General features: G+C 45.5%; 1 protein-coding gene across 11 annotated transcripts in view; it reads right to left on the reverse strand.

Annotated features, from left to right (window-relative positions):
• The window catches only part of NBN (nibrin), a 54148-nt gene that overhangs the window by 25546 nt on the left and 12916 nt on the right, over positions 1-15686 (reverse strand). For 7 of the 11 annotated variants that reach the window (XR_014793218.1, XM_084864783.1, XM_084864776.1 and 4 more), the window contains exons 8-13: positions 14152-14249; positions 11974-12103; positions 11093-11368; positions 9315-9756; positions 2594-2665; positions 791-946 (exon numbers count right to left, since the gene is read on the reverse strand). Coding sequence is in view for 10 of the 11 variants with exons in the window: in XM_084864783.1 (XP_084720909.1) it covers positions 791-946; positions 2594-2665; positions 9315-9756; positions 11093-11368; positions 11974-12103; positions 14152-14249 (1174 nt within the window). In the remaining variant the exon portion in view is untranslated. The remainder of the gene's footprint in view (positions 1-790; positions 947-2593; positions 2666-9314; positions 9757-11092; positions 11369-11973; positions 12104-14151; positions 14250-15686) is intronic. The other 4 variants (XM_084864785.1, XM_084864779.1, XM_084864780.1 and 1 more) reach the window with 2 other exon arrangements.

Below are 15686 nucleotides of genomic sequence, written 5' to 3' on the forward strand. Positions count from 1 at the left end.
CGATTGGATTGGGACTGAGCGAGATGGACTGGACACACCCTGGAGTTCTCCTGGGGTCCCTCCCCGGCTGGCCAACCTTCCACATCCCTCCCTAGCCCCGATCATGCACTGGTGGGGTCCCTCAGCCTGGTCTGCACCCTCCTGCATTCCAGGGTCCCTCAGAGGATGTCAGAGAGCCAGTTTCAGCCTGATCCCACAGGTCAGGTGGAGGGACCCCACTGGTACATGAATTTGTGCACCAGGCCTCTAGTGTACTTATAATTTTACTTTACATATGCATCCTATTTAATAAAGAGCTAATATGCAAATGGTCATCACGCTCTTGTGCCCTCGAGCAGGGGCTGGGAGACATGAGGCCACGCCCCCTGCCCGGCAGGGCTTGATGGGGGACCTGAGGCTGCACCCCCCTACCCAGTAATTTTCTTACCGAATTTGCTGTAAGAAAATTTTCCACAAACCTGCTACCCTTATAAAGTCCTGGGCTACAGAATCCCTTCGGGTAGTCACCGGTCAGCATGAGAACTGAGAGGACTGGGCAGCAGCCAGACACCGCTGGGGAGGGGAGGCGAGGGGGACAGGGAATGCATCACGAGGAATCCAGTCTCAGTGAGGCTTGTTTCGGTTTAGGTGTTCCATGCACTAACTGTCAGTTCATGCCTTAACTGTCTTAGGCTGGAGAAAGCATCAGATTTCAACTCGAGCTGCTTTGACTACTTGTTAGTATCACTAGTAGTTCTAAAACCACTTGACACACTGCCCTCTGGTGGTTTTTTAGTGAAGGAACACGTACCTTTCTGAATTTCTTGAAATTCTTCAGTGGACCATGATCACGCTTGACACTGGGGGCATTTCTGGAGGCAAAGCCACTCACCACCAGGGACCTGAACTCCGTCAGCAACACCTTCCTCAGAGGCATCTCATCAATGCTCTGGGGCTTGTCATTCTTCTTATACGGGGTAAGTGGATGGGTAAGAAATAAGAAAAGGAAAATTATTTGTCATTGAGGGATCTAAATTTTAAAAGTCCAAATACTGAATAAACAGTTAAAAAGGTTTCTTTCTAGCATCAGAACTTTGTATTTGGAATCAAATCATATCTATTTCAAAACCAGTAAAGTATTTATCCAAGCACTCTAGAACTCTAGAAACATTTATAACACACTAATCTATGACAGAGGGCATATGGTATTTTAAATCTTAGTATTTCAAATTTAGTAGCCTATTTTAATAAATATCATCTCAATAAACAATTTATCTTCTTATACATATTTTCTTGGCAAAAAATCTTAGTACTGTTTGCTTCTCATTAAAACCATACTCTAACCTAGCCAGCATGGCTCAGTGCTTGAGCATCAACCTATGAACCAGGAGGTCATGGTTCGATTCCCCATCAAGGCACATGTCTGCGTTGCAGGTTCAATTCCCAGTGTGGGGCATGCAGGAGGCAGCCAAGTAATGATTCTTTCTTATCACTGATGTTTCTCTGTCTCTCCCCCTCTCTGAAATCAATAAAAATATATTTAAAAAATAAAAACAAATAAAACCATATTCCAAGATTAGTGTACAATCCACTCCACAAGTTCTTATCTATTACATTCAAGTTTTCTTGGATTTTCAGTAATTTTTATTTTTTATTATTTTTGGCACCTCAGAAAAATCATTAGTTCTGGACTCACTACCTTCTGAAATGAAGACCCTTTTTCATTTGGGATTAACAGTTACTAAAACCAGCCTGGAGACTCCCTCCTGACCAACTGGCCAACTGAGACTTTCCACATCGTCTGTTCCTAACTAAAAGCCACACATCCACATGGCACAGCTGCCCAGGCCCATGTCTCCATTTGTATTATTTTTGTTGTTAATCCTCACCCGGGGATATTTTCCCCTTGATTTTTAGAGAGAGTGGAAAAGAGAGAAAAAGAGAAAGGGAAACATTGATGTGAAAGAAAAACACATCAATTGGTTGCTTCCAGCACGCCCCTGACCAGGTTCTGGGCCGGGGAAGAACCTGCCACCAAGCCAGTGCCCTTTACCGGAATAGAACCCGGACCATTTGGTCCACAGGCCGACACTCTACCCACTGAGCCAAACCAGTTAGGGCCATGTCTCAGTTTTTAAACTGTTTTGTATATTTTCACAAGGAAGTTGCTAACAGGACTAAGATAAAGACTGGGAGAGAAGAAAAATGGGAAACAACAAGAAAAAAGGTTCATCAGAGAGTGACAGATTGCAATCAGGAGCCGGAATAAAGCAACGGCCTCATACTTTGCTGGTGTGCTTCAGGTTAGAAAAATTTCACATCCTTATTCTACGTGATAGAAACAACAGTCCTGTTAAAGCGTCACGTGCTTTGATAAACAGACGTGACAATGACTCGTTTGAGGTCACAATCTATGGAGTAGAGGGCAGGGGATCGCCACACTGTTGGCTATAGGATGGTCACAATATGACCTACCCTTTCTAGAGGAGGCACAGTTCTGAGACCAAAATGCAGAAAGATAATCAATTCTGAGAATATGCACTGACAGAAAAATGACGAGAAGATAGTCCCACAGAAGTCAAATCTTTAGAGAAAGCAAATAAAGTTTCCTCACAGATGGCTCTTCTTTAGTTGATGGCAGTGATTCTTTCTTGATCTCACATTTCTTCCCAATTTCATTTTCTTGCTGAAAATGAAAGTATATACATTGTTCAAAGAAGTTATAAAATGGTATTTCTGAGAACCTCAGCAATATTCATGCTCCTGACTCTGACTTTCAAGTACCTTTCCTATAGAAACTATGAGATGGGAATAGGAATACACATATATGTGGAAAATCTACTGTAGTATGAGTTAGTCATAAGAGCAGAGCTGGAAGCAATCTAAGTTCAGGTAAGCTATGCATGTAAGGGACATTTAATATGAGAAGTGGGCCCCAGCTCAGTGGTTGGAGTGTTGGTCTGAGGACTGTTGGAGTGCTGTGGGAGGCAACCAATTGATGTGTCTCTCTCACATTGATATTTCTCTCTCTCTGTCTCTCCCCTTCCCTTCCACTTTCTCTAATAATCAATGGAGCTGAAACCAGTTTGGCTCAGTGGTAGAGCGTTGGTCTGCGGACTGAAAGGTCCCAGGTTCGATTCCGGTCAAGGGCATGTACGTTGGTTGCGGGCACATCGCCGGTAGGGGGTGTACAAGAGGCAGCTGGTCGATGTATCTCTCTCATCGACGTTTCTAGCTCTCTATTCCTCTCTCCTCCTCTCTGTAAAAAAATCAATAAAATATATTTAAAAAAATAATCAATGGAAAAAATATCCTCAGATGAGCATTAACAAAAATATATATTTATATGAGAAATGGTCATAATATCCTATCTAATAAAAGAGCAATATGCAAATTGAATATACCTCCACCACACCTACAAGTCATGCCCACCAGCCAATCATGAGCAAGTATGCAAATTAACCCAACCAAGATGGCTACAGCTATGGAGTGAGCAGGAGGCTTGGGTTTCCCTGGCAATGGAGAAAGCCAAGTTTTCTGCAAACCCTGACAGGCCCTGGAGAGGAGGAAAGTGTGATTTACACCAGGAGGTGGGAAGAGGAGAGGGAGGCATGTGCAGACAGTGGGTGCCACCTCCTGTTGGTATCCTATGGAGGCTGGAGATGGAGATTAAGGCCTAGACTTGGGCGGCCATTTAGAATAAGCCCCAAGCAGGAGGCTCTCGCCCACAGCTTTCTACATGAGCTTACAGAAAACCTCACAGACAGGCTCCAGCCCACATCTAAATCCCCAAACAGGAAAACAGCAGTTCTACCACAACACAGCTTAGAAAAGGCCTTTCTGAAATATAACTAAAGAATCCAATGTCAACGAGAAGTATCACATTTTTTGCCTTCTTAAAACTGCAAAAAGCTTTTACATGGAAGGATTAAGAAATACTTTTTCTGATATTACTTCTGTAGTAGAAATATTAAGTGCAATTCCATGAGTATCCTCAAGTACTTTCCGACATTTTAAATTCTTAAAAATGACAAAACTAAGAGAATAAAAAATTCTCTTAGTTTTGACCACAGACTGTCTGAGTTAAGACTGACGAACTGCAGTCATGCCAGACGTTACACTCGGAGACAGGGCAGTGGTATGTGATCTCTCCATACAATTCCTCACAACAGGAATGAATCAGCATTCCTCTCAAAATAAAAAAGGTTTTAAAACTTATCTCACATTGAAAATAAAAATAGTTTTGTGACAAGATTTTCACTAAAAATATTAGAGTGTTAAAATACAGTGATTTAACTTTTAAAATATCCAAAGATATGCCACAAATTGCTATTCATTCTCCAAAAGTCTATACACATATTTATGTTGTACTGCATTTTTATTCAGAATGTCATGAATTCTCAAGTTGTAAAATAAAGACAAGAAAATCATGCCATAGAATTATAGAGCAAAATTAAATAATATCCCCTGACAACCTGATAGCATGTAAACTGTAGCATTTAAATATGTTTTTAGATTTCAGAGAGAAGTAAGGGAGAGAGAGAGAGAGATAGAAACATCAATGATGAGAATCACTGATAACTACCTCCTGCACGCCCCCTACTGGGGATTGAACCCAAAACCCAGGCATGTGCCCTGACTGGGAATTGAACCCTGACCTCCTGGTTCATGTGCTGATCTCAACCACTGGGCCACACCAGCCGGGCTAACCCTTGGCATTTAAATGGAATCTTTTCAGGTGCACAGAAGCCTTGTCTAATGGTCCCAGCATCACGGGGTCTATGCCCATTTTCTGTCTCTCTCCCACTTCCCCTTGGTGATAGGAGCCTGGGAGAATGTGCAGTCCAAGCAGATATTTAGGGAGATTCATGAGCAGCCACACTGGATGGACCAAAGTTCTCTGACTAAAACCACAGCCACTGCCAGACACAGCTGTGACCACTATGAGCAGTGGATCAATCTGGGAGAGAACTAAAAAAAGAAAGGCTATTAATAAAAGAAGATTGACATGTAATTGGACAACAGAGAATGAAAGTAAAAACATATAAAAATTAGAAATAAATACAGGAGGGGTGGCAACAGGAACAGAACTGGGACCTAACTTTCAGAGGCTCTGGAACAGGCGAGCTAGCATGACGACGGGACTCACAGGCAAGCAGAGGACACGTGTCTGCATGGAGATCGACGGCCGCGGGGGACTCGGCCAGGACGTCATTCTTGCGTGGCACTGCCGGCCACATTAAGCTAATTGAGCTCACCACGGTGTGGCACCTGCGCCACCGGTGACCACGTGGCTCAATCAACCTCCTGGTGAAGGGACAGCTAATCCTCACTCTGACAATAACGGACCCCTCGGTCTGAAGCTCTCAATCCGGTGAGAGGGCATCTGAGTCCATCCTCCTCCTTCCTCATAAGGGTGTGACAAGTGTACAGCATCTCCCAGAGTCTCTTGGGGACTGGGAGCGAAGGACGGATGGGGAGTGGCACAGGCCATGACTAAATTCTGGCCAATAATCCAAGCTTCAAGTGAGGTTGCTGAGGAAAGCCTGTAAAAGCTGGAAAGCCTTCTGCTGTCTGTCACGGGCTTCCTCCTGGAACATAGCTTTGGGCTGCAGGAGGGTCTGTAACCTCAGAGGCACAAAGCCATGATGGGGGCAGGGGCCACACTGCGGAGCAGGCAGGCAGACTCCTGGGAACTGCCAAGCAGCACTGTTGCCTTCTCTGGCTTCTTCTATAGGAAAGGAGCAGCCATGACTTCCTTAAGCCACTATTTGAGTTTTTAAGACCACAGAGGAACCCTACCTCTTACAGCGAGGGGACGTTTCCTGGGCCTCTCTGGTCTAAGCTCTTGTCTGGGAGCCACAGATAAAAGCTCACAGGTTGGTTTAGCTCAGTGGACAGAGCCTCAGCCTGCAAACTGAAGGGTCCCGGGTTCGATTCTGGTCGTGGGCATATATTGCTGGGCTGTGGGCTCAATCCCTAGTGGGCGGGCGCATGTGGGAAACAGCCAATCTGATTCTTCGTCATCATTGGTGTTTCCATCTCTCTCTCCCTTTCCCTTCCTCTTTGAAATCAATAAAAATATATTTTAAAAAATAATAAAAAAGTAAGAAGCTCACCAGGTGCTTCTTGCAGCTGCAGTGTACTCCACACAGGGCATCTGCAGCTCACTACTTAGAAGTACACAATGAGGGTTCTCTTCCTCATGGGAAGATGCCAATATATAGGCTAAATAAGACATATACTTTTTTCTTTCAATAGTAGCCAATAATTTATACCGTGCTGGATACACACCAGTTCTCAATAACCATTGCATTCCCAATCTCTTACGCCTCATCCTTTTACTAAGTCCTGTCCTCACCCCGTAGCCATTTATGGAGGGATGACCATGAATGAGACCAAAGCTAACAGGCCTGAGGGGTGGGGGGAAGAGGGAAGATGAGAATATTAAACTTTGATTTCATGATGTCTGTGGTCTCACCTAATGAGCTCACTTGGTCTACTTTCTGAGGCATAAAATAGGGAGGAAGATGGAGATTTTTCTTAGACCAAAGTAGGCAAGACAATGATCAACATGCATGAAAATAGAACATTAAAGATCAAAACGGAAAAGAAGTTCCTAGTGATATCATACGTATTTTATGTAGAGTTGATAAAATGGCAGCCAAATAGGCAGCCCCTTTTGTTCCTCTTCCCGGGGCCAGAGTAGAAATACCTAAAGTAGGGAATGTACACCTGGGAATAATTGGAGTGGAAATAGTGACATAGAGACTAAAAAATTAAAATAAAGTAACAATACAAAAGATCAATAAAACCAAGAGCTGGTTCTTCGAAAGATAAACAAAACTGATGAACCAGATTCATCAAGAAACAAAGAGAGAGGACCCAAATAAACAAAATCAGAAACGAAGGCGAGAAGTAACAACTGTCTCCACAGAAATACAAAAGGATCATTAAAAAAAATACTATGAACAACTATATTTCAACCAGCTGGACAACCTGGACAACATCATTAAAATGTCCATACTACCAAAGCAATCAACAGATTCAATGCAATCCTTATTAAACACCAACAGCATACTGCACAGATCTAGAACATCCCAAAAATTTATATGGAATCTAAAAAAATAAAACAACCACCCAAAGAGCTACAGCAATCTTGAAAAAGAATGAGGTTGAAGGAATCACAATACCAGATTTCAAATTATACTACAAAGCAACTATACTCAAAACAGCCCGGTACTGACATAAGAACAGGCATATAGATCAATGGAACAGAACAGAGACCCCAGAAATCAACCCAACCAATAACCCTCAATTTATATTTGACAGAGGAGGCAAGAGCAACAATGGAGTTTAGATAAACTCTTCAATAAATGGTGTTGGGAAAATTAGGCAGACACATGTAAAAATATGAAACTAGATTACCAACTTACACCATACACAAGAATAAACTCAAAATCGATAAAAGACTTAAATGTAAGTCAGGGAACCATAAAAATCTTAGGAGAAACCATAGGCAGTCAAATCTCAGACATCTCTCAAAGCAATATGTTTATGGACATACCTCCTAGGGCAGAGTTCTAATGCCACTTCTTCAAAATAGACTTGCCCAGGCTGAAAACCAACTTCTGTGCATGGGCCATGAAGTTTCAATAGCACTGTACGTGCACACCCACACATGGTATTTTGTGGAAGAGCCACACTCAAGGGGCCAAAGAGCCACATGTGGCTCAAGAGCCACACTTTGCCAACCACTCTCCTAGGGTAAAGGAAACTAAGGAGAAGATAAACAAATGGGACTACATCAAAACAAAAAGCATCTATACAGCAAAAGAGACCATCAACAAAATGAAAAGGGAGCCCACTGCATTACAGAACATATTTGGCAATGATACATCTGATAAAGGGTTAATATTCAAATATATAAGGAACTCATACAACTTAACAAAAGAAAGAAACAATCCAATTAAAAAATGGGCAAAGGACCTAAACAGACACTTAGTGGACATATAGATGGCCAAGAGACATATGAAAAAATCCTCAAATTCACTGATCATCAGAGTGATGCAAATTAAAATGATAATGAGGTATTACCTCACACCAGTCAGAATGGTTACCATCAACAAATCAACAAATGACCAGTGCTGGTGAGGATATGGAGAAAAGGGAACCCTAGTGCACTGCTGGTGGGAATGCAGACTGGTGCAACCATTATGGAAAACATATGGTGTTTCCTCAAAAAAATTAAAATTAAAAATTAAAAATGAGTAACTGATTTGAGTAACTCATTTGATCCCATTTCTATAAATATATCCTAAGAATCCCAAAACACCGATCAGAAAGAATATATTAAGCAGCACAATTTACAATAGCTAAAATCTAGAAACAGCCCAAGTGCCCATCAGTAGATGAGTGGATAAAAAAGCTGTGGTACATTTGCACCATAGAATACTATGCAGCAGTAAAAAAAGAAAAAAAGATCTCTTACCCTCTGAGACAGCATGAATGGACCTGGAGAGTGTTATACTAAGTGAAATAAGTCAGTCAGAAAAATGAGTGTCACATGATCTCACTCATGTGGAATGTAATGAACAAAATGAACTGATGTGAACAAAGTAGACCCAGAGACATAGACAGACAAATGGAATAGACAGACAAATCTCAGAAGGAAGGTGGGGATGGGGGTGGGAGTGGGAGAGATTAACTGGGGAATTCATGCATATACTAGAGGCCTGATGCATGCAATTAGTACTAAGGGCTCAGCCCCTGCCACTGCGGCTTTGTCTGGAAGGACGTCCAGTCTAATTAGCATATTACGCTTTTGTTATTATAGATTATTATTGTAGATGCATAGCCCATGGACACAGACAATAGTGTGGTGAAGTGTGGGAGGGGTGGGCGCAAGGTGGAGGGGGTCAATTGGGGGGGAAAAGGTACATCTGTAATACTTTCAACAATAAAGATAAATTGAAAAATAATTAAATAAAAGTAAAGGAAAAATGTATTTAGTAGATACTCTGTTTCATTAACTTTCTTTATCTTCCTGTCTTCATTCCTCTATTAAGATATATCCCATACTTACATTCATGGCCAAATGTCCACAATCATGAATAACAGTTTTATTTGCTGACATTTATTATATACCGTCAGAGTTGCTGTATTTTTAACATCTACTTTATCAACCATAACTTCTTATACTTAATACAGGTGCTGAAGATAGCAATTTTTTTAAAGGAACATAACGGATACTGTCAATACAAGTATCGAAAACAAGCATTGTTTCACATTCTAAGTTTCTATTTGCAGTATTTTTCATTAAAAATGTTACTTACAGGCAGCGTGGGACACTCTGGCATGGCTCGGTCATTAGGAGAGCCATTTGTTTCCATGTCCAGCCTTGGCACCTTTCTGCTGTGGGCAGCTCCCTCTGGTGCCGGCACTGGCACCTCCATGTCTAGCTCTGGCTTTGTGTCCTTGAGTAACTCTTCCAGCACTTCATTTTCTACGGCTAAATCATCAATTTTCCTTTTTTCTGGTCTGAGTTTTTCTGCAGAAGGAGGTTTAGTGGCAGAAGTTTTCAAAGAGGACGTGGACTGTGTGTGTGTGAGGAAGCCACCTGGCTCCTTCCCCACGGGCCCCCTCTGCGGGGCAGGCAGTCTACAGCTTGCCCACAGCGAGGGCGTGGCAGGCTGTGTGTGTTCCAGGAGAGAACAAGACATTTCCATTCTTGCTGACTTAAATGAAGACGTTTCTTGATTTTCTTCATCCCTTTCCCTTAGATTTAAAAATATAAAAGAAAAAAGTAAAAACGGACAATGAGCACAGCTAAGTAATGTAATAGTCTGGCAATTTTCACCCCCTCACATTTAATTCACAATAGTTGGGTGTTATTAAGTAACAGTATCCCTGGAAATAAGAATAGGCATCAGGAAACAGTACATAATCCATATATACTCTACTGCTTTGAGAGGATGGATCCAGCACATGGCTACAAGTCAACGTGGAGAAAAGAACAAAACACAAAGGCCGTGCCGCCGGGAAGCAGCCTGCCGCTAGGAGCCTGTGGCAGGGAGACAGCACCGGGGACGGAACCTGGTGGGTGACGAGGGAGCCGAGGAGCTCATTAGAACATTTGCAGACGACCCCGGCCAGTGCCACAGGCTTTCTAGACAACGCTGCGCCCGTCCCACAAGCCCGGGCACTGGGCGCCCCGAGCGCAGGCCCTGCTCCCCAGGAGGGGGCTGGGCTCCCGTTGGACTGAACAGTCAGGTGACCTGCCAGTCACTCTCATCTCACCTCAGCATGCCGGACCAAGAGGTTTCTATAATAAGAGTTTGAGCCAGAGAGTTAGCAACACAACCAGATGGAAAGGAAGGAGTTTATCAGACTGAAAATGAGAACTAAACCACTGGTTTGGGGGAGGGGGCAGAGAAGAAAGCATCACAGATTTTGACAAAGTTTGAACTAACAAAAAAAATACACATTCAGTCACAGGGGAGAAAAGTTTTCAGGACGATCATTTGGGAAAACAGCAGGAAATTCCTTGGAAAAGTGAAGCTTAGGGCCCAATGCACTGACCATCTGTAACAGCATCATGGAACCTGCAGGTAGGTTACACAGAGGATAAAACGCAGTGAAAGGAAGAAAAATGCCTCAAAAAGGAGGCAAAGGGCCGCCAGTGAGAGAGGGAAAGGGCAGGAGAGACGGCAGCCACACAACCGAGAGGCGTGAGCAGAGGGCTCAGGGCTGCGTGCCAGCAACAGCCATGGACTGGCAGTGTCCATGGGAAAGACATCATGTCAGGATGAACGGTGCTCAGACAGACAGCGGAGCAGCGCACCACCTCCTTTTCCGAGAAGCCTCTTCGTAGGGGAAGAACCACGTGAGGGAAGATTTGAGGAAGGAGGTGGCTCTAGAATGCAGAAGACCTGGAGGACACGGAGGCGGGAAGCAGAGAGCACTGCTGGGAGGGAGTCAGCAGGGACCGCAGGCTGGAGCGCGAGATGGCAGGGGCAGAAGGAAAGGTGAGGGGGACCGTGCAGAGCGCAGTGAGGGGGCAGTCCCGGCCGAGCTGGCCAGCAGTTTCTCGGACAGGGTGAGGGGAGCGGACCTCTTCCCGGGGCCTGGCTGGAAGTGGTTCCGGATGGAGCCGGTCTGCAGCTGCTGGGACGCCCCACCTCCACCTCTGTTGACAGCGGGGAGCGTCACTGGGGAGAGCCGATAGTCTGGGATCTCCGCCCTGGCTGGGGCGCCTGGTCCTACAGAAGTGCGGTCAGAGCTCCTTTTGGGGGGTTCCTTCGCAAGGTCCTTCTCTGGTGAAGGCATTCTGAACTTCTGTTCCATTCTGGAGACTTTGACTTCTTCTGGCCTTTCGCTCAGATCCATGCTGTAGCAAAAGAAAAGAATGCCAGGCAATCAACATACCGCCACGCTCCTCAGAAACCAGCTCCCCAGAAACCAGGCCGTCAAGTGGCACTGATACACCCCAGCTCCCCCCATCGGCGCCCAGGCCGGCTGGCCCCTCTCACCCTGCAGTGCACCCACCCTGTCCTCCTACCAACTAAATGCGGGAGAAGCTGCGATAATTTTGGCTTGGTTTAAAACTTTTAAATTACTTTCACGAGAAAAATTAATAAAAAGTGAACAATCACAAGAAGACGAATCTCCCATCGTCCAGTCACAGCAGGTGGCAGAGCCGGGAAGGACTGAGGTGGTGGAGTCCGGCCGGCTGAGGACAGTCTGCAGCAGAGCTCAGCTCTCGATGCCACACACACACACTCTGCATGGCTGAATGAATATATATTGCCTTTGCTGTTCTTATTTCACAGAAAAACAAGTAAGCTGTCATTCAGATTATTTTTTAAACACAGTTTCTCTTTAAAAAGTTGCACCTGGTCTGAATACTGAAACGTGACATCTTTCAGTGTGAGGCTCGTACGGATTATTCAGAACGAAACGCGGTGATAACTGTTCAGAGGAGACGGGCTTTACCACGTGTCTGCTTGCTCCGACGCCGAGTCAGCCACGCAGGGCGCAGTGCTCCCGGGGGCGCTGGGCCCGAACTCCTCCTGGACGGACAAGCCCTGGGAGAGGCTGGGCCCGGGGGCGGCTGTCCTGGCGGCTGTAACACAGGGAGAAGGACGGGCTGCCGGTCGTGCCGAGCGGAGCAGGCAGGCGGGCAGCACGCTGTCTCCGCTCAGCGGGGCCAGCTGATGAGATGGCCCCTCCCCACCTGCGGCATCTGAGGAGCGTGTGCTCTACAGCACGTCAGTGCTACATCCCATCCTTCAGGGACGTTAACAAGCCAAACCAAATAACCAACTTAAATTCCAATTCAAATAATGCTTTAAGTCGACAGACAAAAAATTACATTCTTCCCCACAGAAAGTGTATCCACCCCACTAACTACACAAATCAACGGCCACGCTGAGGAGCCAGCAGAAGAGCCTGAATCCCAAGATACATACTATGTGACAAGAACACAACAGGTTTGGACAACGTGGCCTCCACGATGACATCACCGTAGCTGCTGGGACACAGCATAGCTCTGCTGCTACCCGCGCCCCGCCCCGAGGGCCTGGCGTCTGTCCCGGAGGAGCTCACTGCCCAGCGCGGGGCCTGCGTCAGTGGCCGTGCCAGACTCTCCTGCTCCGTGAACTGGGGGAACTATCGTCCTTTCCAAGAGCAAAACGCACCGACACAGGGACAGCACCGAGGAAGTGCGTCCTGCAGGGGTGTCTGCTCCGCCAGCCCGGAGCAGCGCTGACATAGTGGATTAAACACGGTGATGGAGCTGGATGCTAACTGAAACACTCCTCTTGGCATTCACTGAGCCTGTAAGCAAGATCACAGCCAACTCCTGTGAGCCCGGGCTTGATGACGTCACGCTGACTCCCAGGCCCACACCCAAGCCTCTGAAACCCTCCATGTGGCCACCGCAGACACTCACGGGCACTTCCTTCTACACACACATCCCCAAAACTCATTTTCCTTGCACAGACGTTTGCAAAACATAATTATGGATGCTTATATAGTCACTAAAAGAAACATTTATAGATGGAATTGAATGCTCAGAATAACTGATGTTTGTCAACAATAAGGTTCTTTACAATATTCTCCTTGCAAAGACACGAGAAGGGCAGGGGTCTGCTGAGGTCTGCTTGTGGCTTCACTCCCCGTGTTTACAATAATAATAAACAGTTTATTTACAACCCGTTCAATAAACACTTCCTGAATAAGTAAATGGGTGACTACAAAAGGAGGAAGAAAGGAGAGGGAAGAAGACACGCATCCCCCCAAATGGCTGTCTTCTGAAATTGTCAGCAGACTGTAAGTACGTACAGGAGGTAATGTACAAAGAAAAGAGCACTCCTCAGGGGAATAGACACAAAAACATGGAAAGTCCAAAGCAAGCAGAAAAGAATGAATGAATGAATCATCTTAATGGCAACAGCTTATTTTCAAGAAAAGTAGGGGACTGTGCGGGAACTCCTCGGACAGGCAGCACTGAACTATGCATGCCCCCTCCACCCCAGAAATGGCACGAGCCACCAGGGACTCACGCCAAGAACTGCAGGCTGCCCCCACAAAGTACCCTGACTCTGCTCTTCCGCCTCTCCAGCTGCCACACAGCCCCTGGCCCGGCTCCCACCTGCCTCCACGGGCTACCCCTCGGATCCCACCCATCCAGGACGCCGAAATCCGTTCTCCACACAGGGCGGTGCTCAGGTCCTCCTCCCTGGCACTCTGCTCCCCACATCCATCGTGTGGCCTCTTTTTGCCACACAGACACCTGGCACCCCAGTGCTATATCCTCAGCGAGACCCTGACCGCCACCCACAGCCCTCCCTGGCACTGCCACTCCCAGGGGTCGGCTCCTCTTTGTGCGTGGCCTTCAGCAGGAGAGCCTGAATCCCACGCTTCAGAACAGAAAGTCACAGCAGCCGGTAACTTGTTCACTTTGCTCATCCTGTATCTTCAGCACTCAGAACAGCGCTCAGTATGCAGTGACACATATGTTTTTCAAATGGCTACATGGAGAAGGGCAGTTTTAAAAGACATTGGAAATGGTCACTCCTGATAAGTACCTCGGAATGTGCACACAGCCTGCCACCAGTTACATAATAAACGCACTTGCTGAAGCGTCAATAAAAACAATGCTTGAATTACCTGTACAGGGCTGGCCCCGAGGGTCACAGTAATTCTCTGTAGTCATGAAGATCACTGCCAATCCAATTTCTGCTTCAGGAATAGGTCTAAGGCCCTGCCTATTAGAATAAAATGATTTAAGCATAATAATATATTCCAACTAACAAATTTATTAACATGATGTCAAACTGAAACTCTCCCCTGCCCACAGAGGCCCAGCAATGTAATGTATGGAGAGAATTTCACACACGGAGGCTGGCTCCCTCACGGAGCAGGCTACCCTGGCCAAGTCCACCACGTTTATTAACTCAGGTCTAGAGTAAAAAATATAGATCCTTCAGTTCTAAATTCCATAACTTTCAGAATAAGAAGAAAACAGTAACACCCAGATGAAGCAATAGGAAAGATTTTTATAAGTAAACCTATGATTACTGAAATCCTAAGAGAAAACAGAAAAGAGAGAAAGCAATAGGGAGAAGGGGAAGGAGGGAGGGAAGCACAAAGAACTGTGGATAAGCTGATGTGTGCTATGATTTAAAGTTTAGTAAATCAAATCATTTAATCAAATTTACATGTGTAAAAGAATCTTATTAAAGGAATCTTAGGGTGAACCTATCTTCTGTTATTCTGTAAAGTGGATAATGACTGAGTTTTTAAAACAAAAGCAATTTAATATAATGTTATAGAAACTATACCTCAAATTTTAAGAACTACAAAACTTTTAATACTCACTGCAAGATATTTTAAGTGGCTGCAGTAGTTTAAAAGGTCTTTTTTGGATGCTTTAACATTTGTTTTTTTAAATGTAATGACTGGATTAACTTAGAGTTTTACTGTAAATGTGATTATAATAGTATTATAATAGTATATACTAAAAAATGGTTTTATAAAGTATTGTATACAAGTGGCCACATATACTTACTTATAATTCAGGCAATCCAAAATTAATACTTTATTACCCTAATGTTTTTGAAACTATAAATCCTATCTAATAAAAGAGTGATATGCAAATTGACCATCACTCCAAGACAGAAGATGGCCGCCCCATGTGGTCAAAGATGGCTGACCCCATGATGGCCCCACAAGATGGCCTGCAGGGGAGGGAAGTTGGGGCCGTTAGGGGTGACCAGGCTGGCAGAGGAGGGCAGTTGGGGGAGACCAGGCCAGCAGAGGAGGGTAGTTGGGGGGGGACCAGGCCTGCAGGGGAGGGCAGTTGTGGGGGACTAAGCCTGCAGGGAAGGGCAGTTGTGGGCAGTCAGGCCAGCAGGGAGGGCAGTTAGGCATGACCAGGCCAGCAGAGGAAGGCAATTGGAGGAGACCAGGCCAAAAGGGGAGAGAAGTTGGGGGGACCAGGCCTGCAGGGGAGGTCAGTTGAGGGAGGACCAGGCCTGCAGGGGAGGACAGTTGGGGGAGACACAGGCCTGGAGGGGAGGGCAGTTGGTGGGGACGAGGCCTGCAAAAGAGGGCAGTTGTGGGCGATCAGGCCTGCAGAGAAAGGCAATTAGGGGTGTCCAGGCTGGCAGGGGAGGGCAGTTAGGGGCAATTGGGCCAGGGTG

The sequence above is a fragment of the Pipistrellus hanaki genome, assembly GCF_964339955.1.
Source record: "Pipistrellus hanaki genome assembly, chromosome: 17".
In the NCBI taxonomy this organism is placed as follows: Eukaryota; Metazoa; Chordata; class Mammalia; order Chiroptera; family Vespertilionidae; genus Pipistrellus; species Pipistrellus hanaki.